At 42.9% G+C, this 26,748-nt stretch overlaps 1 protein-coding gene across 8 annotated transcripts in view; it reads left to right on the top strand.

The window, feature by feature from the left end:
• ERBB4 (erb-b2 receptor tyrosine kinase 4) overlaps positions 1 to 26,748 on the top strand; it is a 484,578-nt gene that overhangs the window by 386,044 nt on the left and 71,786 nt on the right. For all 8 annotated transcript variants that reach the window (XM_015867995.2, XM_015867997.2, XM_032445688.1 and 5 more), the window contains one exon: positions 12,950 to 13,135. In XM_015867995.2, the coding sequence (XP_015723481.1) occupies positions 12,950 to 13,135 (186 nt within the window). The remainder of the gene's footprint in view (positions 1 to 12,949; positions 13,136 to 26,748) is intronic.

Here is a 26,748-nt window from a genome sequence, read left to right as displayed (position 1 = left end):
TTGCAAGGAAAGCTCAGTATTCCCTTTAGAGAGGCTGTGGGAGATGTGAAGCCTCTTGCAAACTTTGGTTTGTGTACACAGGGGGTACTTGGGACACTTGGCTGTCTACAGCAATAGCTGGTAGAAACAGCAGTGCCATGTTCCACTGGCTCTGCTTTAAACTTGTGATGTTGGCAGAATGTAAGTCTTAAAGTGTTCTGAGATCCTCCTAAATGTTACGCTGAAAGTAAAGAACAACAATTTGGCTGCTGGGCTGTCATTTCAGCACCTTGAACATCTGCTAATGGATCTGTAATGACTATAATGATATAATGTATGGTGTTAGCACCTCCTATGGACAAACACCTCCCACCAGGGGATGATGAATTGGCTGTCATCAAAAACTACATCCCCTATTTGGAATTTTTCTTTAGGGAATGGCAGCAGTGTCTTTTTTCTGTGTTTTCTCTTCAAATCCCCAACTACCTTTCTTTAATGCTGCTCCCTGCTTTGTTTTATAGATGTTTTTTTCTCTATGGTAGTTCTGTATCTGTCACAAGGCAAGCAAAAGTCTACTGCATATCCCAGACTGCCTTCTCGAGGGAAGCAGCAGGATGTGCATGTGGACTAATAGAGGTATACTTTTTAATATTTCAGAGGTACTATTCCTTTTGAAGTTCAAATTGGAGGTCATTTATCTCTGGAATAAGGCTAAGGGGTTTCCCCTTGGGCACTGAAGTGGTTTGATGTTTGGGGTGTTTTCATCTCCCTGCTCGGCTCACCACACCTCGTGGTCCACAGAAGGGCCCTGGAATCTGAGCTCTGAGTACAAGCGTGTTTGCTGCTGCTTGTATGTCTGGCAGAGGTGGAGGGAAGGCGTCTTGCCCCTCACCCCAAGGCTGGCAGCTGTGAGAAAAGATGAGGCTGTTGGGCAGGTACGGAGAAGGCTTATTATGAGAGAAGTCAAATAAGCAGCTGAGAGGCTACTTGATAATTGAACAGGGACTTGTCATTTCACTTGTGAAAACAATTTCCCCTCCTCAACCTCTAATTATTTGACTGCTACAATTGTCTGGTAAGTCAAGTAGCCTGATCAGATGGTTTAACATCAAACCAAATGCTCAGTGAGTAATGTCATACATTCCAGAGACACACCGCAATTGGAAAGCGTACCAAGCCATCTTTGAGGCTAAAAATAACATAAAATGATTGTGTCTTGGGGGAGCAGACGGTTGATGAGAGCCTTTCCTTCCTAGCTTTCGGAGCTTAGTGCTATCAGGAAGTAGTCTTGTGAGCTCCAATTCTGTCCATGGTTGTTGATCCACTTACAAAATTAATCTATTCTCACTGAACTTAAATGCTCCATTATCTGTTAGCAAATAATTAGAGGCTGTAAGCACACGTCTGCATACACAGAGTTCCTTGGAAGTCCCTGAGCTCATTGAGATGAAGACAGTTTGACTGATGGTGGTCAGCTGATATTGGGCCAGAAGCTAATAATAGAAGGCGGTGCTGCTTAGCTAGGTGGGAAAGTTAACTTGGGAGAAATTAAACTGAAGGGTTAGGGATTTATGTTTGGAAATAAATTTCCCATTCTCATTTGTTTCCTGGTAAGAGAGCTTCAAAGGCAGTTGGTTTCCTTTATGGTTTTATAATTAAGATCTAGGGGGATTCTTGACTTTTCCTAGGCCTAATGTAGTACCCTGCCATCTATACTGGCTGTATTCACTGAGCAGGAGAGCATTTGTCAAGCAAACTATAAAGGTAATAAGTGACAGTGACCTCCAGCCAGGCACACAGCAAACAAATCAAAGCTGCCTATAAGGGGGAGCTGATACGCTCATCCTTTGTTCTGTCACATTTGTATGACTGTTTAATTAATTAAATGAGCAAAGCAGTCTTCATATACTACAAAAAAGATACACTTCTAAACTGTGAGCTCTTCTTATGTATCAAGGCAAGTGCTGAAGACGTACCAAACCTAGGCTTGGTTCAGAGGTTCCAAGGGGAAAAAAAATCATTTATCAGAGTGGGTTTTCTCTCCTGTTTGGCTGGAAACCAGGAAGGATCTGGACAGGCCTAGTTTCTACTTGTTTCCACAATTTCTAGTAGACCTGGAAAGGTCCTGAGCTGGAGATACAGATACCTTCTCTAATGAGGGTCCTTCTAAGACGTTGCCTTTTATCACAAGTGTATGGGTGACAGCAGAAGCATTTTCACCTATCCATTGTCTCAGTTCTCTTATGCTGCCTAGCAGTGTGTGTGAGCTGGATCTGAAAGTCTGGAAAAGGCAGCTCTGCTATCAGAGATTGAGCGGTACGTGCGGGCACTTTGTAGTCCTTCCATTGACTGCAGTGCTGCTTGGGAAATAGCGCTGAGTTAATCCTGAACCTCGGTTTTAAGGTCAGCTTTAGGATCAAATGAAATCCTGTATGGCAGCAGTAAGGTGTTTTCCCTTATCCTTCTCTTCTGTCATTTATGTGAACACTCTTCTTTCCAACAGGCATAAGGGGTCCCTGTAAGAACAGCAGCTAAAGAACAGCAGTGTTGCTGCATTTGCCTGGCAGTTCTTCGGCTGTGATTCAAACAGATTTTCTTGCTGTCATGTTAAGTTGCTGCGGATGGGAGGCAAAGGGGTGACCTAACTCATCTGATTGTAGATTCCCTTCTGTTGGGTCTCCCCTCTTCCTGCCACTTATGCAAGCTGTAAGTGTAGCCACTTAGGAGGGGGACCTGCCTGCCTGTCAGTTCCAAGCATAGAAGCTCACTGTGATTGCAATTACAATTTCCAACTTGTCCAGAGATGCCAGAAATCAAGCTGTCCTTGAGAACTCTGCATACCGTGTGCAGGCCCCGAGAGTGATCAGCCGCTACAGAAGCTGGGAATCTGATCACTGCTGAAGGTTAGCTGCTTTTAGTCCTTTGGAAGATTAACTGTTTCAAGGACATGTTCACTGTTATTTCCAGCAGAAGCATCATTCTCTTAAATATTTACTTCAGTAATTTTTCCTTCTGTAGTTTGCATGTGTCTGTGGGGGGAGGAGGTGTTAACTTTCCATATGTAAGATCATGTGTCAACAAAAAAACCCCACACAAATCCTTTAAAAGCCGATTGTACTTAAATACATGCAAAATGGCCTTAAACAAAAGCAGAGCAGTTAGAGCACTGGAATTCTTTGCAGAACCTCCCTGATATCTTCAGGTATGAGGTGCAGGAGGAAAAACGATGAAAAAAATGTGTTAAAATGACAGATTATTGAATAACGCGATGTGTTGTGAAGAGAAACTGGTTCAGATAGCCAGCTTTATAGCAGGCTTTGGCGCTGAGAACTGGGCAATTAATGCTGACTTGAGACTGAACGAAACTGAAAGTATTGAAGGAGCTTTGCATTGCTTTGCAGTTTTTTTCGTTGTGCCATTTGCTCACATTAGCAATATAGGATCGGCACACAGTAGTGTTTGAGTGTCTGAAGTGCAGTGCATATGCTGGAATTTAACCACACCGATTTAAAAAGTTAAATTAAAAACCAGGTTTTTATGAGCCCTCTGCTAATAAGAACGAGGTGCAAGGTGCCGTTTCTCCCAACAAGCCAGGAGTAGCTTGAGGTCAACAGTGATCCTAATTAGGTTTGTTGGAAAGATGAATAAGAAATAGCCTGATATTTAAGTTATAGGAGCTGACTGTAGAGCTGTATGTACATGCTGGCTAATCATTTTTGAAATATGATTTACTTCAGTGCCGGATGCGCAGGCTGTTACCAGTTTCCTTATGAGGACCGGTGCTGAGGCTTTGTATGGGCAGCAGTACGGGCCACAGTGAGCAAACTGAGCCAGAGCAGAGTCCTGGAGGATCAGTGTGCTGCATTTGTACTGCTTGTTTCTGTGCTGCTGAAATGCCAAGTCAGCTTGAACGTGAGGGACAACGAGGATTTGGGGGGTTGGAATGAAAGAGGGGGAAAAAATAACAGTGGCTTTATGCATGTAAATACCCATTTGTGTTCATTTTTAACAGGGTGTGCAGGCTTATAAGAGCTGAACTTGAAGTATTGCCATTGAGATAAGTTTTGTCTTAAAATCTACTAAGAAAATGTAGTTTGGAATATTCCGTTCTTATCATTTTGTTGTAGAAGATTGGAGAGTTGTTTTCCCTGCCTCGGTGCTGATCCCAACCACCTCCGATACATCAGCAACTGTCACAAACTTACAGAAATGGAATAATTAACATCTGTTCCTATTAATATTCCACACATTATATACAGATGGTAGTCAGCTGTCCCTATCGCTGCTTGTCACACAGTTGTAAGAAGTAAGAAAGGGAAATCTGGTGCATGACTGGCTTGTTGATGATCTTAGTAATATTCTGCCAGTGCCTTTTAGGCTTAAGTACAATAACCAGGATAAACAGAGATGGAGCTGAGGTCACAACGTGGCTGTCAGATCACAGAGCAGTAATTGCTGGTTTGAAATGCTTGGTCCTCTGATATTGAAACTACCGTTGCAAAAATAAAGAGATTTTACACAGCAATATTTTCTATATTAACTTTGGTGTTGCTGCTTATTGCAGAATATGTCATTGCTTGGCCCCGTTAAGATCAGAAACCCTTTGTGCTGTGTAACCATGGTGAGCTTGTCCCTGCCCTGAGAAGCTTCCTATCAAGATAGGCGCAACATATAAAGGACAGAGGGATTATTTGTTTTTCATCTTCCCTTCACAGATGGGACTCCACAAATTGCAAGTTAAATTTCATCATCTCTGAAGCAAATTCTTTATTGGTTATTATTGTCTTTTAAAAAATACATTTGGATTTTAAATGTTTACTTAGAAAAGCAGGTACTGTGTGTGTGGGGGGAAGAAAGATGTCTTGTCTAATTACTCACTTCAAACATGTTTGTAATGTTCTTTTCCAGACACCTCTTGTTATCAGTCAGTGCTTGCCGACAAGTCAGGTATTTGAAAGAAATGGGATTGCACATGTTGTATTAAGGACGGAAGTGAAATTGGGTGTTCTTCCCTTAGTTACGTATAAGGTGATTACAATTGCTTCCTAAAGGAGTCTGCTTTATAAAGAAGTTATTAGCTGCGTAGACAAATAAGCATTGTGTGAAATAGTAGACCAGGGCTTACTGTTTATTAATGCTTAGCCAGAGAAATGATTTGAAAATGTGGAAATAATTCCTTGGATTTTTGAGCTGTGTTAACAGATGGCATCTGTATTCAATTTGCTCAATCCTAGCTTCGGAAGTGTTTGTTGAATGACTTGCATAGGTACATTGTATGACATGGATCAGTGTGGATGCGGTGGTAGGTGATGGCTGAGGTGTGGTCAAGCAGCTGTTAATCCAGTGGAAATAGGAGACTTGGAAAGCAGAGGGTTTTGTTTGAACAGGGTTCAAGTAAAGGCATGTGCCCAGGTGCCCAGCACTGAGTGGGGTAATACCAGAGGGTACCATGCTGAGTCTCACCGGGAATGTTCCCTGGGGCTGAGGATGTGTTTTCTATCCAGGCAATGCCCTTTGCTTGGGTTCGGTGGTATGAGATGCATGTGCATATAAATGCAGAACATTTGGTTTCTAAATGAGCCTTTGTTGGGTGAGTGGCTGGAGTACCTGCTGGAAACTAAGATATCGGGGAAGTTACTTAAAGAATCAGAGTGTTTGGAGAAAGGTTGGAAAGAAAAGGCATTGGAAATGGGGAAAGAACGTGAGTTTCTTTGCTGCAGTCTTGGCAGATTTTTTAATGTTTTTAAGGTAAAATGTGCTTGAAACCATGTATGTTAGACAACATGCTACTCAAATTCAAACTAGAATCTTGAGCTTTTTTTCTTGTGTGATTGGGCTGCGCACAGTGGGGAGGAGGAGTGGACGGAGGTCATGGATGAGGACCTGAATGCAGAGTGGGGAGATGCTTCTGGTCCCTCTGCGACTAATTCTCTTTTATCAGGTGAGAGAACAGTTGCCTTCTTGACAGCACTGTCGCTCAGGTGAGGGCATATATCTGAGTGAATCTGTAGGCTTCCAAAGGTTATTGATGTTGATGTTTACACGAAGGCTCAGCAAGCTCTCAGTGTCCTAAAGCTCTACAAAGTGTCTTAGAGCACACTTTGTCACCGTGACATGTTCCACTGAGCTGGTGCAGAAAAAGCCAAGAGGCAGCCCCGTGGCTCCACGTGGCCATGGATGTACTTGTAAGACTGCAGATGTGTGGCAGCTTTTGATGATTCTGTGATTCAGCGATGCCAAATTTGAGAGAAAAAAACCCTAACAGTGAACCAAGCAGTCCATTTAAATCTTTTAAATATCATCTTCCCTTATCAACACTTGAGTCCTGAGTGTGATGCTCTTATGCATCTGAATTACAGACAAGGGAAACATGGAAATGAAGAGCCTGTTTTCAACTCTGAAACGCGATAAATGAGCTACCTGGGCTATGGGTGAAAAGTATCTTTTGATTAAAACTACTCTTAGTGTTGATGGTACACACGATGAAATGAGGTTTCAATCTGATGCTATCCCTTTAAATGGCAGGAGCTTTGAGTGTGTGATTATGGTGTCAAGCTTTTCAGTGATACTAGAAAATTTCAAAGCAGTGTCCTAAGGCTTCAGAAAGGGGAGAGAACTTGATTTTGTTTATTTGCCGTTGCTCATTCTTGTGATCTTGCCATCGTTCATGAAAAATCAAAGCAATAACTTCCTTCTGAAAGAAATCCACTGCTAAGGCTGAAAATGCTTATAAGCTGGTCAGTGTTGAGGCTCATTTACTCTCCTCTTCAAGTAGGGCTGAAACTATTGTTTTTCAGCGTTCTTTTAAAACTTCAAACCTTTTCTTTGTGGGTTGTTTTTTTGGTTGTGGGTTTTTTTTTTTTGTTTTGTTTTTTTTTTCAATTACTTGAACATTGAAACAAAACTCTAGCCAGATGAACCTCTAAAAACAATGCATGTCACAGGCTGAAGTAAAATGCATCAGAGTGATGGGGTATCTTTACATGCCATCAGTGAGGTGGGATTGCCTGTCTGAAATCTACTGTTACTTTTCCATGGAAAGCAATCAAGAGATGATGACCAGAAGTTTGTTGTGGTTGCTCAGGTCCTGAACTCGTGGCTTCCTATGCATAAAGCAGATCTGAAAGCAGGCAAGAGTTATCTCTAATCATCAGAATCAAGTGTTTTCAGTCAAGGTCAGTAGGAAGTCTGGTGAGAGTTGTCTTCAGGCTGGGTGTTTGATGGGAAGAAGCGTTCACGTAGCTGGCTGTGCACAGAGAGCTCTGTTCCTTCAGGCTTCAGATTCTTCCTCAGCTGTCTTAACACAGGCTCTGATGAACTGGGAGAAGTAATTGGTAGAAAGGCAGCTGGGAGAAGTCAGAAGCATATGGTATGTGGGTATAACAAAATGCATCTCCTAGTCCATCAAACATTTAACCACGTACTCTGCTCGAAGCAGCGTGGTTGCCCATGCCCTCGGTGTAAGCAGGACAAAAATCACCATACCGCTAATTTATTTCTCAAAAACGTTTATGGATCCAGGTTGTTTCTATAAGCCTGTGAACGTACCCGTTGCTATGAGCGTATCTGCTCCTATATGAATAGAGCATTCTACTCTTTAATCATGGTAGTTTGTCCTGGCTCTGAGGAAACACATCTCAAAAGACTCATACTGTCTCGTTCTTTGTTCACACGTAGGTTCTTCAATGCAGCTTCCTAAAGCAAAACAAGCACTGGGGGAGGTCTCAAGGAGACAGTGGATAGAGACAAGAAGGGCTTTGATTTGAAGCTCATGGTGTGCCTGGCAAGCAGTGTGAACACAGGCTTTGGCCCTGGATCTGCACTTTTGGGCTTCTTTACAACAGCTGTAGATGGAACCGTGCCAGTTGGAAGTGCTGATAACGCTTTTGTGCTTGGAATATGGGTGTGGATATGTGGTAGGGTTTGTTTGTTTAACACGTTTTTTTTCATTTGCTCCCAGGTCCAGTTTCTCAAGTGAGAAGTTAAGAGAATTTGTTATATGTGACCTCTGTGTTGTCGTGGTCTCACAGAACAGCACAGTGCCAGAACTATGTTTCATTGCAGGCCATAGGCCTTGCTATTGCACTCTTGAGCCAAGCTGAAGCATGTGGCTCAGCCCTGCAGTAGTAACCTCAGGGCTGAACCTGCCTTGGAAGCATTCAAGTGCTGTTGACTGCATCACCTAGCAGTAAAACGAGTTATATAAGCTGTCATCAGGTCCCAAATAAAACTTGTGCCCGAAAGTGCTGTTTAATATGTCCACTTCTAATGGCTGTAGAGCAGTTCCTGGAAAATGGTTGTGGTAACTTAATTACTTATTTATATATATATATATATATATATATATATATATATATCTCCCTATGCTTGCTGCTGTTCCTGCATGGGACTCGCATAGACTTTGCTGGTTCCTGTTGTTGCATCTCTCAGTTTGGCATCAGAAATGGCTGAGATGCTTCTAAAGAAGGTTTGCAGAAAGGATCTGCCTGAATGGTGAGAGGCTGTGTGTAAAATAGTGCGGTAAAGCAGCTGAAATCAGTGTCTAGCTTAGGAAGTATGCAGGAAGTAACACAATGGGTATGACTGTCAAATGATAAATATGGGCATGTGAAGTTTTAATACATGTGTTGTGCTGTCTCTCAACTTAAATGTTTGTGCAGACTGCATATGCTAAGCTGGCTGTAACCTGGGAAGTCTGTAAGGCCAAGCAGACAAAAATATGCAATGAAAACAAGTTGAATATGTCCTGAAGCAGGTCAGACATGCAGCCCAGCCAGGTTTTTGCCCCAGCCATTAAGAGTATTGAAAAAGGAATGAAAAAAAAAAAAAATCAATGTATTTACAGCAGTATCTATTCTGTTACCATGGCACAGTTTGTGTTTTCAGAAAAATGCATAGGACACTAAGAATTAAGCTTTTAATAACTGTTCTCAGCAATGATGAGAAAAAACAGGGCATTGTTTTCTTCTGTTTCTTTTGTTTTGGGGTATTTTTTGGCAAGAACAGATAGAAGTCTAGGAAATCAAAGATTTCTCAGCCTTTGGCTCTGCGTACCAAACTCTCAGATGCATGTGCTCATCTGGAGCAGTAAAATGTGCTCAGCTTGCTGTGCTTGGGGCAGCAGGCCTGTGGGACTTGTTTGGAATGGGGAGCATGTTTCTCCTGCATTGGCTCTGAGGAACAGCATGTGTAGGAGGAATACGGTGCTGGAAGATGACACTGGTGCCTGTAAGTGAACTCCTCCTTTTGCTCTGTGTTGTACAGCCACTGGCAGTGTACACCCTCCATACACTGCTGAGGGTAAGTCTCTTGACCAATTTAGATGTTCATTTTGCCATTAGAGTATCATTTTATGCATGACAAGGGGACTGCTCACTGTCGGCTCCTCACTGCCTTTATACCATCTCTAGGCATCTTGGGAACAGTCTGGCCAGGGTTGCTTCCTGGCAGTCCACTTGGTGCTGGTTTGTGTCCTGGACTACTCTAAATCTTAAGCATGGCCATCAGCATGGCATTGTCTTACTAGTAGTAGCCCAGCAACCTCATTGTATCCAGTGGTTTACGAGTTCAGTGATCAAAGAAACACAGGCAGCATCCAGACCTGGTCTTTAGGAACCAGCATGTTGGCCGGTCTTCATGGTCAGTTGTCGGCTGTGGGAGTTAATGGCACCAGCTCAGAGAAACAGAGCGGGAAGCTGAATGCCCTCTTGTCAGATGTGCTGTAGGAGTTGGTGGTACCACAGTGCAACTTCTTATCACAGTACTGAGGACTGTTCTGAGTGTTCTTTTCTTCCTCATCACAGAAAGCTGAAACAGAAATTTTGCTTTAGTTGGATTTTCAGTTATCTTTCAAGGAAGAGCACTCAAATGAAAGATACTTGAAACATGGCTGCAGTCTGAGGATAGATCAAGAAACTGTTTTAGCTGTGATTTTCAAAGCAATCTGAGGAATGAAGGTGACTCGGGTGACCTGTGAGAAGCAAGTGGCTAATTCCTTTCATCATCTGTGTTGACAGATGCTTTAAGCCAGGAGCATATGCTCCATTAAAGTCTCCTGTATGCTCTATGGCGAGGCTGTGTTGGCACAGCAGTGGTCTTGCCAAGCTTCCTGCTGTATCAAGGCTTTTCTGTGTTCTTCTTCCCCTCAGATACATTAACACTGTGAACAGAATATACATTCTTAGTCTTAGTGTAAAGTAACTTATTTGACATCTCATAGTACCTAGCCTCGGCTGGACGAGGCCTGCTATAGGCTGCAGAATGTGCCTTAGAGGTAGGGCCAGGCTGAACTCCTCAGCTGCTGCTTGCATCCAGGCTGGCTGGCTTATGGTGGCTCCGTGTCTGTCACATGTTACTGTGGTAATTTAGATTGCTGTCACTTCTTAGGTATTAACAAACACCAGAAAGAGATGTGATTTGGCTGAGATGTTCCTCAGTGATAAGACGTAGTCTCCTTTCAGATAGATGGAGTGCCTGGTGTCCATCCTTGCAGAGCTGTCCCCCCAGCTGTCATTTCTCAGGTGTTGATGTGAGCATGTGGTGTTACAAAGACTGTTTTTCCTCCAGGGAAGATTAAGTATCTTTATTACTTTTCTCCCTTCTCTCTTTTCCATTGCAGCCTGCAAGGGATTTCTTGTATGAAGAGAGAGCAATAAAGCAATTTGATGCTCAGTTCTCAAGAACTGAGCCAAGACCTGCAGATAAAAGGCTACCAAAAGATAGGGGACACTACAGACTGATTCCCAAAGGTGGTCAGGTCTCTGAGATAGGTGCCTTACCTTTACAAAATCCAAGTAGGAACCACACTGCAAAGTGTGGAAGTGCCGTGGAATTTGTGGCTGTAAGGTCTACGGTGTCCAAATGGATTTTAAATAGGAGACTCCTATTGTCTGCTTTTTTGAATGTCTTTAAGTGATAATGTTTCTGTTGCTGTTTGTCTGTATTGTCTGATGAGGCTTCAGAAGAACATTTAGAAAGTCTTGCTTTGTTTATTCTGTATAGCATAGACATAACCCTGATTCTGGTTCTCCTGTAGGTGGTAGTGTAATAAAAATAACAATACTTTTGCTAATGAGGATAAATAAGTGAAGCCAGGACTGATGCTGAATTAATATCCATTAGTAACTTCGGTCTATAATGATGGTTTTTCTGCTCTGTTGTGGCTCTTCCTTTGTTACAGAGCAGCCCATAATAATGTATTAAGAATATTTTTTATTTTTTCTGGTACCGTTGCCCAAAACTATGGGAAGGGTGTATGCTTTCCTGTGACATCAGAATGAGACAAATGACACTGTATGCTTTTATTATTGTGCAGAAGTGTTTTTCCTTTGAACTCACTCTTACAAATGGCGAGTAGCCGGAGACTAATGGAGCACATGCTTCAAAGCTTTCCATCTGGTCCCTTAGTAAGCAAAAACAGTATATTGTCTGTGTTGCAATCAGTCCTCATTACTGAGCAAAGTACTCCCACTGCAAGTTCTAGAAAAGCTCACTTAACTTCACTTGGTAAGAGGGAGGGCAGCAAGTGTTGTCTCCCTGTGCATCTGCAGGGTACAATGGAATGGTGTATAAATAAAGGAGAAGAAAATGAAAACCAAGTAATTTTTGCTCTCCAGAAATTGATAATGCATCGGTCAACATAAATTCGTTCTGGTGGCCTTCATTGGCATTTTCTGATGATAGCGGAGGAGACTGAAAATACTTCAAAGAGATGCCACACATGTTATTTGAATAAGGGAGAACTACATTTTAATTGGAGCAAGTGTTCTTAAATGATGATTCCTTATCTCACTTAGATTGGAATCTCCCACTGAGCCCCTCCTCCAGTCATCCCATCACATAACCCCTATTGATTTACATATTTTTTTTCACATAAGTTTCAGACAGAAGAAAGGAGGAGATATTCCCCCTAATGGAGGCCATCTGTTCCTTTCTTGTTGGGGGGGGGAAGGAACCTACAATTAGTGTCTCGTTCTTTGATTTCCACAAAAAAAAAAAAGAGGAAAGAAAGGGAAGTATTATGCAAATAGTCTGCAATTTGGTTTCAAGTATTCTTTGTACTATGATGAGCCATTTCCTTTAGTACAAACTCTGCCTGCTTGCCTGGACTTTTTCCCCTTAATACAGAGAAGAAAAAAAAAGACTTAAGGGGATGCTCTGTTCCTCCGATGCCAAATTTTTCTTATCCTTTCTTTCTTTCTGTCTTTCTTTGGCACTGTTACAGCTGTTAAATTGTCAGAAGAATGTCAGATAGGTTTTCTGGAGAAAGAGGACCAAAATAGCTTTACAAAGCTGCAGCTTCATCTCACTTTTCATTGTTCCATTGCCATGATGGAGTGGTCTTGAAATGAAGGACTCAGCTCGGTGAATGAGGGAGACAAGCTTTCTCTTTGCATTTTTTTTGAGTGCCAGTTGCTTGTGATGACAGTATTACCTGTGCAAACAGCTGTGCAGGTTATTTTTATAAGGAGTTCTTGTCCTGCTTTTCTGTGGCATTTTAGGATTGCACACCATAGCCAACATTGAGTATTCCTGGTTAGGTGTAATGCTTAAGCCTGTAAAATGCCAAGCATAACATTTATGATCCACTGAACCATGTTAGTACAGCTTGATCAAAGATTGTAGCAGAGAAGACTTGAGCTGGGGGCTTTACTGCAGGTGAGCGGTTGAGTGGTATGAGAGACCTCTAGGCATAAGCCAGGTCTGTCACACGTCTTTGGTTCTGGGCCTATGTAACAGGATGGGAATGTAAGGCAGTGCAGTATTTCTGATCTGAGCCTTCACAGCATCTGTGTGGATGGTCTGACCCCCCATTTCTTGGGGCTCGTTACATCTGACATCACACTGGATTCTTCCTAGCAGTGTCATGCACTGGATAGACAACAGGCATCGCCTTTAGGTGCTCTGTGGGAAATCTATGCGTAGAGTCCTTAGGCGTACTGGAGTAACTGGGTCACTTCTGTTGTTTCAGGAAGCTCTCATCATGGCCAGCATGGACCATCCACACCTGGTGAGACTCCTGGGGGTCTGCTTGAGCCCGACCATCCAGCTTGTCACTCAGCTGATGCCTCACGGCTGCCTGTTGGATTACGTTCATGAACATAAGGACAACATTGGCTCCCAGCTTCTGCTAAACTGGTGTGTCCAAATAGCAAAGGTATGTAGTTGATGCTGTTCTTTTTTTTTCTCTTTACTTTCGTAGCTAACAATGGCGTTGCTTCTTCTTGTGTGTGTATTTTTCAGAAATGTTTCTGTTTTCAGGAAGGTTGGGCAGTCTTTGAAATATGTCTTGTGTTGTCTGCCTTTATGTCTTCTGGATTATTCGTTAATATGTAAAGCAATGTTTTTCTTGGCTGTTGTTCCAACCCAGTGGTAACGGAGGACATTTGAGGAGAAAAAAGTGAGGGGAGAAGCTCTCTGTATGGTTTCTGGGCAGAGCACAGTAAGGTTTTTCAGCCTCTTCTGATGTTGATCACCCATAGACACTAATTTAACCTGATCGTGTTTTCAACCTCCCTGAAATTGCATTGCCAGTTAAATTTTGATATGCTGTCAATTGTGTGCCCGCACCCTACTTAGAAGTTAATTAGTTGCTTCCAGTCCTTTGGTGGTTCTGCTGCTTAAGATCTATCGCAACAGCTGAGGCTGGAGGTTCATCTCACTTGCCTTTGTAGAGTGGGAGAGCTCAGGCTGGACCCTGCTTTGTCTGCCATGGTGTAATGCTTTTATGCCTTTCAGGGGAGTACTAGGAGCAAGAGTTAAGCCCTTACTATGCTGTTCCAGGCTGCTTCAGCTGAGGCAGAGGAGCAGAATCAGTTGTAAAACCAGTTCCATTGCGATCCTTGCACTGTCACCCTATGTTTTTGCCTGTGTTTAAGTTATCAGTGTTCTACTAATAAGTTACTGATAGGAAGTTGCAAAAGGTGATGGGATCCAGGAGTGTAGAAGGCCTTGATTTTTATCAGTATAGAAGGATCTTTTGTGCAGCCATAATTGAGTATAGTGGTGCTACAGTGAATGAGAATCTGGACCCCACTTTTAATTAAGAATTACTTAAAAAGTAGTAATTAATTTTTTTAGATTATTTTGGTGAGAATTGCTTGTTCCACATGAATTTGTGCTACATGTTGCTCTTGTTTATTAAATCTGGAACCTTAAGTGAATTTGCTGCAATATCCATTAAGGAATCTTAATTCAAGTTGAACTTCTAGCCCTGGAGAGGAACCTGGAGATCCAGCAATTGTTTTGCTGGACAGAATGGCAGCCATCCAGTAAAAACGTACTACTTCTAAATGCTTGTTTTTCTTAGGAAAGAAGAAAAAAAAAGGGCAAGAAATTGATTTAGCTCCAGATTTTGTCTGTTTCCTAGTTATGTTTGGGTGTAGGGAAGAATTTGAGGTTCGTCATTAACAGGGACAGGTTTTTTTGTCCAGGATTGCATCCATTGTCAAATCAGTTTGAAGATGACAGTAGGTGAAATGTTTGTAATGCTTGATAGAGGGACTGGGGCTTAGATATAGTCTGCAGCTGACTGCTAAACCTTTCAGAGTTTGGCTGGGGAGAAGGGAGGGAGTAATTCAGGAAGAAAGAAACTGTAATAACTTAATAGAAGCAAAAATACAGTTCACATTGTGACATTGCAGCGTTTTGTAGGTGTGTTTTACCTATGATTCTGTTGTACTGTACTGGTAATACAGCCAGAGTAACACAGTGATGGGAATTGCCTGTATCTGGAGAATTGCAAGGGCCGATCTGGGGCTGTAATCAGAACAAGGAAGGCAGAGGGAGAAAATTCATATTCCTGTTTAAGTCCTTTCTTGCAACAGAACCTCCTTCCCATCTGTTTTCCACTCTCTTGATTGATCGTGGCCATTATTGTTTATTTCAAAACATTTACACTGTGCTGTACATGAAGAGATAATCCACCTTTCTATTTGTGGATGCATATGTCCATTGACTCACTGCTCTGAAAGCTGTGCATATTTTGCTCTGGGCTTGATTTGGACAGATGATCAGTGAAGCAGAATTGCCCTATTCAATAGCGGAGGCTGGGAGGGCTGGTGAAAAGCACTCCTTGGCTCTGAACTGCTTCTTCTTACAAGTGGCTTCAGTACACTCTTCCTCAAATCTCTGCCTGCTGGTTTTCTTGATCTGTGTATGATGTGGGAGGAAGTGGTTAAAGACGCCGCCTTGCAACACTGGGGCCCGGAGTTCGAGTCCCCCCTGTGGCGCAAGTGGTAGAAGTGCCGCTCTGCTACACAGAGGCTCGAATTCCGGGGGCTGGACTCGATGATCTCTAAGGTCCCTTCCAACCCGCACGAAACTATGAAACCTATGAAAGAGATGAAGTATGGCTGTTATTTGAGTTCTGAGATGATGGGTAACCAAACAGTACAAAGAAGTGAGATCATGTGCATAATAGCGATTGATGGACTGTCAGGAAGAGAAACAGATGCTGTGTAGTGAAAGGTGGCCTATTCTGTGGAGAAGCTTAGTGAAGTTCTGTTAGCTGACTGAATTGCTGAGATACAGGTTTGAAGGATGGACTGTTTAATGCACAGATAGATGGTTGGGTGGTCTCAGCTGGAGGACTGTTGTCAGTGGTTCTGTGTCCAACCATAAGCTGGTGGTGTCCACCAGGGATCGGTCAGGTGCTCTTCAACATCTTTATCAGTGACATAGACAGGGGGATTGCATGAACCTTCAGCAAGTCTGCTGGACCATACCGAGCTGAGTGGTGCAGTTGACACAGCAGAAGGACACCATCCTGGGAGACCTCATTGCAGCCTTCCAGTGGAGCTTATAAGAAGCAGGGAGACGAACTTCATAATGTAGTCTGATAGTTGCAAGACAAGGGGGAGTGGATTTTAAGTGGGGAGTTTTAGGCTAGATGTTAGGGAGTTTTTTACTCCAAGTGGTGAGGTGCTGGATCAAGGTGCCTGGACAGACTGCTGGATGGGATCCTGGGCAGCCTGATCTAGTGGATGGCAACACTACCTATGGCAAGGGGAGTTGGAATGGGATGATCTTTAAGGTCTTTATGGGAAATCACAGCTTGAACCACTGATTAATTAGCTGAGGCAAGTGTTGGGTCAGCTGCAGGAGCACAGGTGAGAGTAATGGAGCTGTGCTCCCGGAAGGGGTGGACTTTGACTCCACCCCCTCTGAGACCTCATTTAAGGGCTGACCACCACTGAGGCAGCATCTCTTGGAGATTGCTTCCCAGTGGAGACTGCCTCAGCTATCTGGTCCAGGCATCGACATTGGTGAGTTTTCTTTACTAATAACCTTTGACTATTTATCACCATCTTGGTCAACATGTTTATATTAGCCACCTTTAAACCATCCTCTGCTACCACCTTTACAGGGTCCCATCCAATGTGAGCCATTTTGTGACTATCTAGAGCACAGCACAAGTGACTGTGGTCTTGAGCAAGTGCAGTAGTCAGTATTTATAGCAGAGTTAGTGCTCTGTTAGCACTGGACCATCACAGTTTTGTTTTATTTTTCCTTGATTTCTTAATAAATGTCTCTTTCCCTTCTCTTATTTTTACTCCATTGGCCTGTTCTGGGCACAAAGAGAATCGGTTCCTATCACGTAGGATGTTCTGCACTTTATACAGTGCTCATTAGCATTGACAAGGTCACTTCTTGCACACCATGGTGCAATCTTATTACAAAAGTAGACTCAAGGAATTAAAATGTTCCTCTAAGCCTTTGTTTTCCTCTTTGGTGACCTTAAGTTACAGTTAGTGGTGAAAATCTTCCCCGTCTTTACATGTAGTTTGAACACAATTATGATGTAGGAATTTTTCAGTGAAGAAAGGTGTAGGGATGTGCACAGAATGATTCACAGAATTCACTGCACTTGCTGATGGGAGACTGTAATGTGAATGGGGGCTATGGGACATGTTCAAAAAGGCTTTTCAGAAGTGGTGGGGAGAATAATAAGGATTTCCCTTGATCCCAGTAAGCGGAGCAGTGGGAGAGCAGTAATGTTTGCTTTCCTCTCATCTGTCACATTTAACAGTGACTAGGAACCAGTTTGCAGCCCCTGAGTAGGGAAGATTGTTTGCCTGCAGATAGAGCAGTCTCTAGAGGGTGAATGCTAAAGGTGACATTTGTGTTGAACCCGAGCTGCTGCTCACCAAGAGAAAGGTCTCTGTGTCCCACGTACCTGTGTCCACTGCGATAATATGCTGTGCTGCATCACATGGCTTGAAAATGCATCTCTGCATTTTACTTTTCTAGACCTGTGGGAGTGATTGGTTGCATCTTCCTGCAAGCTACCTAAAATGCGCTTAGCAACCTAATACAAAGCAGAAGAAGATTAGAGATGTCCCCATCTCCCTGAAAGACCCCCTGGTGTCTGTCCTTGGTTAGAAACCTGTGCATCCCCTCAGGATGGAATTTTCCTCAGCCAAGAGTAGGACTTAAGGAGTTGGAAAAGCCTTGGATCTGAGATTCAGGCTGATTTTTGTGAATCATTTAAAATCGAGTTGCTGCTGCAATATGGTTCCTCCCTGCCGTGCTCTTCTCCATCTGCCAACGTGCAGACTTTTATTTATTGAAGTCGTTGCTTTAGAGTTCACTTGTTCTGCCAGACTGTTCATTTCCATATGTCTCTAATTCTGTAAAACTAGATGCAAAAACTAGTTAGGTGCTGTGCTTGGTTGCCAACCTGCATATGGCTCTGGAGATCATTTCTGAAGGTTGACGACAGGGCAGTTATTAAGCATTATCTACTGGCAATTGAGAAGAAAGCTTGCATGATTTTTCTTCTTGCTTATCCAGATTGTGCTGAATTTATTCTGACTGTTATATCATTGCAGGGTAATTGTGCTCTCTTTCCAGAAGCTTTAGTTCTTATTTTATGGATGAAAGTTATAAAAATAGAGTAGCCCCCAAGCATTCTGCATAAACCATGGTTGTTAGACAGCAGCTGTGTCTAGGGGGGCTTTCCTTCTGCTTTGCAGATACACAAGGCATCTCCTTGTGTTTTGCTTGCATGGGTAGCGTCTTGCTTAGGAATTGCATGTTGTGCCTTTTAGCTCAGGCTTTGGCTGAGCTTAGTTCAGTGACTTCGTGTGGAGTTTGACATCTGGGAAAGAAGTAAGCTATCAAAAGGATATCAAAATGCTCCCTGGAGCTGGGTATAAGATTGACAATCTTGGTGGCATTAGGTGTAGAAGGATGGAGTGATGCTTCATGAGCACCCTTAGTATTGGCTGGTTGAGAGTCTGATTGAGAACTGATTGTGGATCAAATCTCATAAGGCTAGCAAATTCTCAGTAGATGCACTGGATAGCAAGCTTAGCTGGTATCCCTGGTGCAGTCCCATGTCCTCCTTTGGGCACCCAGACATTGTTTTAGTGTTCTGAACTGTTGTAATTTATTCACATCATCTCAGAATAATGAGGTAAAGCTGAGGTACAGTGGTACAGTGGAACGTAATGGAAAGGAAATCAAGTACTCAAGGAGATTCACTTTTTATACCTTTTCAATATAAAAGGATTCTCAAATTACCTGAACCAAAGCACTGCATCAGTTATCCAGGTATACAGGAAAACAGAGTTTGAAAACACTGTAGGGAAGAAAAACAAGGAATTGTAATGATGCTGCTGAGGGGAAGTGCGGGTGCATGTCTTCGTGTCTGGTGCATGTTGTTCCAGAACACTTGCACTTGTTGCTCCCTACAAGGTTTTTCTGCCAGCAGTGCAGATCTGCAGCTGGGAGCATACAGGAGCCGGCCACACACAGACTCTTGCAGAGCTGTCATGCCACCTCTTCCTGCCCCTGTCTCTCTCCCCCTTTGGCCAGGTCACATTACAGACCTCTGTGACCTTCCTCTTTTCTCTAGGCAAGGAGGATGGCCTGTCTGCTCCTGAAGCTTCTTTCTACACCAGGCTTTTTAGGTAGGTGTATTTTATTACTGCCCAGGGCAGTGCTTCTCAGCTGGATATGTATTTGCAAGCTATGTGAAATTTAAAGGCTCTATGCTGATTAATGCAATTGAGATGCTGACCAGAAGCTGGTACAGAACTCAACTCACATCTGACATTAAACTGGTTCTGCTTCGCGTGTACAGGGTGAGAGAGGCTCTGAACAGGGGAGGGCCAGAGGCAAAGGAGGGTCCACTTGGCTGCACCGCGAGGAGCAGAGCCTTTTTTTCTCCATCATGACATGATGGATGAAGACTGACTTGCTAGAGACAGCTTTTGTTATTCTCCTGCAGATGGGGTGAAAGATAAACAGAAGCCGTGTGAGGTGGGAGGCAGCGGGGAATGCCTGGACAGGTTGGGAAGAGGTGGAGGATAGTAGCTGCAGTTCAAGGTCCTTCTTCTTCATTAAGGAAGCCTCCCCTACAGCTCAGCGACTATTCCATCACCGAGCGAACACAGAGCTTAATGACAGTCATCTATCAGCTGTCCGCATTTTAAGCTTCAAGATGACTCTATTCCCAGAGCTGTGTGCCATGACAAGGCTAATTGTTTAATTATAATGCTATACCAACCACTCCTGACGTGCTCACACTGGCAAGGATTGGGGCTAAGGGCTGTGATAATTATCACTGCAAGCAAGTCCATTAGCATAAATGTAGTTTACTAATGGGGCTGCTCTGTTAGGAAGTGCGGTGTGTAAAAGAGTAGGATCTAAACCAAGGGCTATGAAATTAAAGCCATATTGAAACAAGACGTTAATTGCATGGAGGAGCAAAATCCAAATAGGTGGGGAAAGTATCGTTTTACTCTCCTGGATCTCTTAGTGCAGTTTTTTCTTCTTATTCATATTCGTTGTGATTTTTCTGTGTTTTGATGGAAAACTTGGGTGCCCACAGATGGCAGGTTGAAATTAAAGGCGTTTCTTCAGGTGTTCCTGGAGAGTTGGCTCTTGAGGACGGAATGCCACCAAGGCTCAGAGGGGAATTACCCAACCCTGCCCATGTGCAGGACATCTTTTTGGTACCCTGCCAGGTGGCCTGCCAGGTTGGAAGGGTTCATACAAAGCTGAGAATCCTTTGTGACAAAATACAGGTGGGCCTTGCGTAGGTGTTCTGGAACCTCTGACTGTTGGAAGGTGACATTTCTTTCCTTCCGTAGTCAACTGGAAAGCTTTGGGTCTTGTGAGAGGCTGAAGAATTTTCAGTCTTCCATGCAAGGTAGGTAATAAACATTAGGACTTTGGTCCCTGTGTGTGAGCCACCATGCTCAGATTGATGTGAGTGCACTGTGTGCAGGCAAGGCTGCTGCACCAAGGCGTGGGGTCAGGGCAGGCAGTTCTCCCTGTGGCCGCTTCATGTTCTTTCTGGAAATAATTCTGATAAATCAGGGAATTGAATTCCATTGAAAGTAATTACAGCATCTCTGTGCTTTAATTGCATGCTTCGCTGGCCAGCACAGCATTCCTCCTTTTCCCACATGGTTATGTACTTACTTAGGGAGAATTTCCTGCAGTTTCGTCCATCCCAGTTTTTGACTGGTCATTTAGTTTGGAGTATAGCAAAGTTTTAAACCCTTTCAGTTTTAGGGTTTAAACCCTACCACACCTGCTTGCTGGCAGGACGAGTTTGTTGTGAAAAGCCTTAACAAGCGCAGACCGAAATTCACTAGATTAAATGCAGAGCATGTTTTGCTCCTTTCTTTCTCTCTCCATCTCATACTACCTGCTCACTAGCCATACTACCTACTGTAATCATGTTGAAATGATATTGAGGTTTTATAGTTGTGTGCACATATGTATGTGTATATATATATATTTTTTTTTTTATTTTATTTTTTTTTTTTAATTTGGTCATTTGCTCTAGAGATAGCGAAGTTGAGTGGGATGACTCAACCTCTTAAGGTGACTGAGTCTCCGCACTGACTACGGAGGGTGTCTAGAAGACACGCGTAGGCTAACCTTGCAGCTTTCTGACAGCTTAATTTAAGGGAGAGAAATGTGGAGGGTGGGGATAATGACAGGAACGCTCAGGGAATGTGGGATAAAGCAGGTAGTGGAGCGCTAAGCTTACTGCTAACACAAGAGCTGCTGATTTCTTCTCTGCTGTATTGGTGAGCTGTGCCCTGCTGTACAGTGTAGGGGCCTGTGAGGGGGGATTTTGTCTTGATTTTAGTCTGGAAAGGTTTTTTAAGGAGTAGCAGTCATCCTTTCTCTAGTTCTAATCTGACTCATTGATGACTTCCTTCTCCCCCAGAATTCCCATGTTCCCAAAAGCTCTTCTACAATTCACGGCTGTTAGAAAAGCAGCCATTTACAAATCACATCAGCCATTGCAAAGGCACAGAAATGGGCAATTTATTGTACAGAGATAGACAATTTATTGTTTCATTAAATGAAATGTACGCTTAGCACTGACGTTTATAGGGTCTCTGATATTGAGGACCTGATAGCTGCAGGCTATGAAAGCCCAAAAGCTTTGCTTGCACAGACCAGTGCTCTCATCAAGTACGCTTGGCTCCACTGGGGAAGGAAAAGTGCCATTAGATTTTTCCTAGCAGTCCCCAACAGATTGGCTTGGGAAAGCATTATTGAAAACCGCTCCTAAATCAGATTCAAGATATTATGGGAGCACCTACTAGGGTCTGTCAGGATTTCCATTATAAACCCATATTTTTTAGGTTTATAACTCGACCATAAAATTCCTCTCTGCACTGTGGCTTGGCATAAAATGTCTCAGCCCAAAGCATTTTGTTTTTACTGTTATTTAAAAAATATTTATGTATTTGGCTATTTTTAAGTTTCTGGACTTGGGAAAGAAAAGCTGGGTCTCTTTCTCTAGGTACCCATAAATTAAAAAGTATTTTTCTCCTAGTGAATGTCTTTCAGTATTGTCCTTTATAAGGTAAATTGTTCGGTCTGGATACTACAAAAAAAAAAAAACAAAAAAAAGGATGGCCAAGGCATTGATGTTTAAAGCCAAGACCCACCCTCCCCAATTTTCCACATGGGATCTGGGAGGTGGGGTGGTCTGAGGCCAGTTGTCTGCCTGGTCCGACTTGCTGTGTCAGAGCCTTGTGAAGTACATGAACAGCCATTGCTTGATATCTGTTCACAGTATTCTACCAAAGCACATCTCAAGCCCTAAATGAATCCCAAAGATAGTATCTTAGGCTTCTGCCATCTCAAAGTTACATGGAAACCCTAGCAGAGCAATTGGCCTCTGGGACACAGCAGCATCGCATGGCACTGAGCTCTACTGGTGGGTACAGGGCTGGCGGAGCTGGAAGAACACATCCCTGGAGTGCTGTGTGATCTGTGGGTGTCAGTGTGCGGTGCAGAAGGGCAAGGTTGGTCTGTTTAGTGAAATGTAAGGGGGAGGAGGGCAGTTCCAAGCAGCTGCTGGGCAGGCTTTCAGGTGTTGTGCCAACCCTGTAACCCACGGGGTCATCTGGCAGTCAGGTGTCATTAGTCAACACTCTCCCTTTTCCCCACTTCCCATCTGTTGCTGTCTAGCCTGTTTGTGCAAATTAGATCTTGGTATGCAGCAGTTCTCACTCTTGTTGGGCTTTCTTTCTTTGCCCTGTGACCTTAGTGGCTCCTGAGATTTCCCCTTGTCTGCACACCAGACTAAAATCTGCTGCTTCTGTTTTTTGTTTACTAGAGGTCTGCGTTAGCAAAGAATCACAGCAGATTCCTCACAGCACGAGATTTAAACATAATGTCCTGTAATCGCTCTGCTGTTTTCTGATAGAAGATGGGGTTGTCTGTACCCCATCTATGAAAGCCTTTTTTTTTCTTGAAAAAAAATAAATAAATAAAAATTGTTATGACCAGTGTTTTGTAGGAGCCTAAGCTCCTAAATGTTACACTTAGGGAATTGGGTTTTGAATGTTTGCTTAAGTTTTGTTGCTCTTTATGTTGAATTTCTTCACTTAGGATCTTCTCTATGGCACTGTTTGCCCTGTCAGTGCTCTTAAACAACTGCAGTTTGCATGGTGTATCCAGTGGGGAGAGCAGTGAAACGTGAGATATCTGAAGTGGACTTGAAAAGGCGCAGAGTACCTGTATTTCCATGTATTTGGGAATGCAGATAGTTGAAGAGTGAGCAGTCACAGACAGTGGAGTTTGGAATCTCATGAAGTCAATAATTAGTCCAAAATACGTTGGGCAGGTCAGTCCTCATAGAGACAGGATTTATCTATGTCGGTGCATAAAGCTCTGACTGCCTCCCCCCCCCCCCCCCCCCAAAAAAAATCAAATGGCAATAAATTCAGTGGTTTGGGGATATACCAAGTTCGTTATATGAGAAGAGATGAAGCATTTGTGTGTATTTAGTTGAGCTGGCTGATACTTTCTGTACTGAGTGTTAGCTATAAATGTAGCATGGTTAAATGCCCAGGAGGAAAACAAGTGTGTAAGGCGAAGGACAGCAGTGGCATGAGAATGAATGAGCCTTACCTAGCTATGAATAAATTTAGAGAAGAGATTAGAGGAAGGTTATTAAGTGCTGCAGTGGTAGGGTCCTCAAACCTGCTGGTAGAAATAATGGGGACACAATAATGAATGACTTATAAGATGGAGCTTGATCAGTTCATAAAGCAGATTTGGATGGAATAGTACGGTTGCTTTCAGGGGGCTGAGCTTGATGGCACTCTTGTTTTTAGTTCCACGTTTTGAAGCTGAGTAACTGGACAAGAATGAGCAATGAAAAGCAGCGCTGCCGTGCTTTGCTCTCACCTGAGATGTGGAACTTCTCTGAACATAGAGATTGAGTTGTGTGCTGCGCTTTGGATTGTTTCTTGTCATTCTGTTTCTTATTTACTCACCTTATATGTTCTTAATTCAAATTAAATCAGATTCTGATCCCATCAGCCCAACTGAATAATGCATTACTCTGAGTTTTCATTGAAGTTTCAAGTCAGCAAGTCTCTTTGTGCAGGGGTGATGCTATTCTGGGGAGTAAACACCTCGGAATCCATCTCGTGTACATTCAGCCTGCTTCACCCTAAGAAAAACAATGCAGTTCTCACTTCTGCTCTCCTTTTTTCTACTTTGCCTTGAGCTTGCTATCAGTAATTCACGCTATGTGTACAATAGGTGGAAAATAGTTGTAATTGAGTTATTTAATGAAGAGTTCGTTGCTTTTAAACACAACTGCTGTAGTTTGTGTTGGAGGCTAATGACCCGCAGCATTTCTTTTACAAACCTCGTGGTTCAGGAACCAAGATTGAAAAGAGAGTGCTTTTGATTTTGGCTATATTGAAAAATAGTGCATTATAGTTCAGAGCTCTCTCTCTCGGACAATGTTTTATTGAAGACGGAGTGCATTCCACGTCCTCCCAGTCTTTTCTGTTGTATTTCCCAGCTCTTTTTTATTTCTCATAAGATGTTCAGTCCTACACGTTCTCATTCAATGCCAGTACTCGCAGAAAAATGACTCATATTGTGTCTGCCGCAGTTCTTACCTCCCTCCCATTACGGATTCTTTTCTACTCTGCATCTTACAAGTACACCTTGTTACCTCCTCCCCTGTAATCATTCCAGTTTTTTCTTTCTTGGCTTTCTTTCCCATGCGCTGTTCTGCCTTTTTAAGAGCAGAATGTTAATAACGGCGTTATGTTCTGTTCGGTTCAGTGTCTCTTGAACTATGAGACTCGAAATAATTATTTATACATCTCATTTCAAAACCACGAATGTCACAGAGAAAGGAAATGTAATCACAGAAATGGTGGAAAGCCTTTACTTTGACAGCTCTATACAGATATTATGTTGGGATTGTTTTGCTTTTTCTTCTCGGCCGAGGTAAACGTTGATTTAATTTGTGCGAGTTTTTATAATAGGAAATTGCAAATGTGTTTGTAGTCATCACTACAGTCAACAGAATAACATGTCCCTTGTGCTTGAATTGAATCTTATGCTGGTGAGACAGATGCAGCTTAGAGCTGTGATAAAGGGAAAAGTGCCGCAGATTCCTCAGTACCTCGTGCAGGTTTGGTCCCTTTGCTGGATTGTGCTTTGGTTCTGAGGGGCACCTAGGTTTGGCCATCTGTCTGTTGTGGGGTAAAATGTCACAAGAGGCCAGCAGCTGGGATCCGGGTGCTTTTTCCACATGTGTTAAGTGAGCTACTTTTTCTTAAAACCTGCTTCTTGTAAACTGAGGAGGACTAAAGGTGGAAGAGCAGCAGCAGTAAGGAATGCTTGTGCCTGTGCATTGCGCAGACATTACAGAGAGCAAATTCTAACTTGAATCCGAGATTCCTTCCAGATGATGGAACTTTTCCTAGTGAGCCTCTGCTCAGGTACAAGGTAGGCATTGTGAGATCTGCAGCCTTATCAGGCTCATCCCCATTACAGAAGCTGATAGTTGAACAGTAATTGTGTACTTATTCCAGTAGTGAAAACTCTTGTTATTCTGACATAATTCAGCAGAGCTTCCTTTGATTAGTGTGTCCTAGTGAAGCCGTAAGCTCTGGTTTGGTACATGAGCTAAACCACTTGACATCATTTCTATTTAGTCGTGACCTGATCACATTTTATTTTGGTTTTCTCTGTGTTTTAACTGACCTTGAGGCGGCAGTTTTTAGAAGGTTTTTTTTTTGTCTTTAGGGAATGCTCATCTCTGCTGTTGTAATAGAGTCCTTCCAACACACTAGGAGGAAATAACGGTTACACATGAACAGCCTGCCTTTGCTTTGTCAGTTATTTTTTTGTACTGGAGAAGTGCGTTCTGGCTTCCAATCTCAGTGCAAAACCCCAGCTCCAGAAGCAGACCCCGTTCCTTCTTGTTCCCTTCTAACAGGGCAGGATGTTACCCCCAGGTGGTTATCTTTCATATTCAGCTTCCATCCTTCCCTCCCTCTCCTTCTGTATCGAAGTTCCAGGGTGGTCACAGAAGTCCCCTGACCCCCAAGTTCCCCGCTCACTTAGGCGAAGACTTGGGTTTCCCTTCATAGGGTGAGGCTTTAAACTGCTCCTCTGTGCTTTGAAGGACTGCCTTTGGCTTAGTGCTCTTCTTTGCAAGGTGCATGACAGAGTTAAGTGGTGCTCTGCCGGTGATTTTATGAAACACGCTTATTTTAGGATTAAATTGCAGAAAATGATAATAAGCCATCTGAAAAGCAGGCTTTTGACCCTTTGTCTAATGCAGTCCTACACGAGGCTCATTTTGTGTTCTCTCCCTCACTAGCGAGGTATAAAGCCTCCTCTATGGGATAAAATCATGTCTGAGTAGTAGGTGCAGCTTTTTTAAGTAGCTCGTTGTTCTGTCCGGTTCAGCTGGTGGTTTGTGCATTGTTTGACTTCCTTTGGAACCGTTTTGATTAGATTTCAAGGCTTTACTTTGTCTGCTGCTTGGAAAGATTGATGACAAACATATGAGGAAGCTTCTTTGTGATGGAGCTGGCCAATTACAGATATGAGGAAGCTTCTTTGTGATGGAGCTGGCCAATTACAGATTTTTCATCACTTGAATAATAAGCAAGATTATACTCTTAAAAGCTCCCAAAGTGTACTTAGCACATTCCGTCTTGGAATAAACTCAAGAAAATTCATTTTAAATGCCTTCATCTCATATTCTTACTTGATTGCGTGGAAGGTATAATATGGTATGTCGAGTGTGGTGTGCCATAACACATTTGATTCTGACATAACACTTGAAAAACTTCTGAGGGCACTTTTGATTAGATCCTCCTTTGTTGCAACACAAGCAGGGAGATGCTTTGATCAAAGCAAGCTTTTGTAATCTGTTTTAAGTAGCAGTTGCTTTTAATGCTTGTTAATATTTTGTAAGGAGGAACTGATTAGCTATTATATTTTATTATTACCTAATAT

This window comes from Coturnix japonica, chromosome 7, assembly GCF_001577835.2.
Source record: "Coturnix japonica isolate 7356 chromosome 7, Coturnix japonica 2.1, whole genome shotgun sequence".
NCBI lineage: Eukaryota > Metazoa > Chordata > Aves > Galliformes > Phasianidae > Coturnix > Coturnix japonica.
The sequence above is the reverse complement of the archived record's forward strand: the minus strand, read 5'-3'. Positions and strand labels throughout refer to the sequence as shown.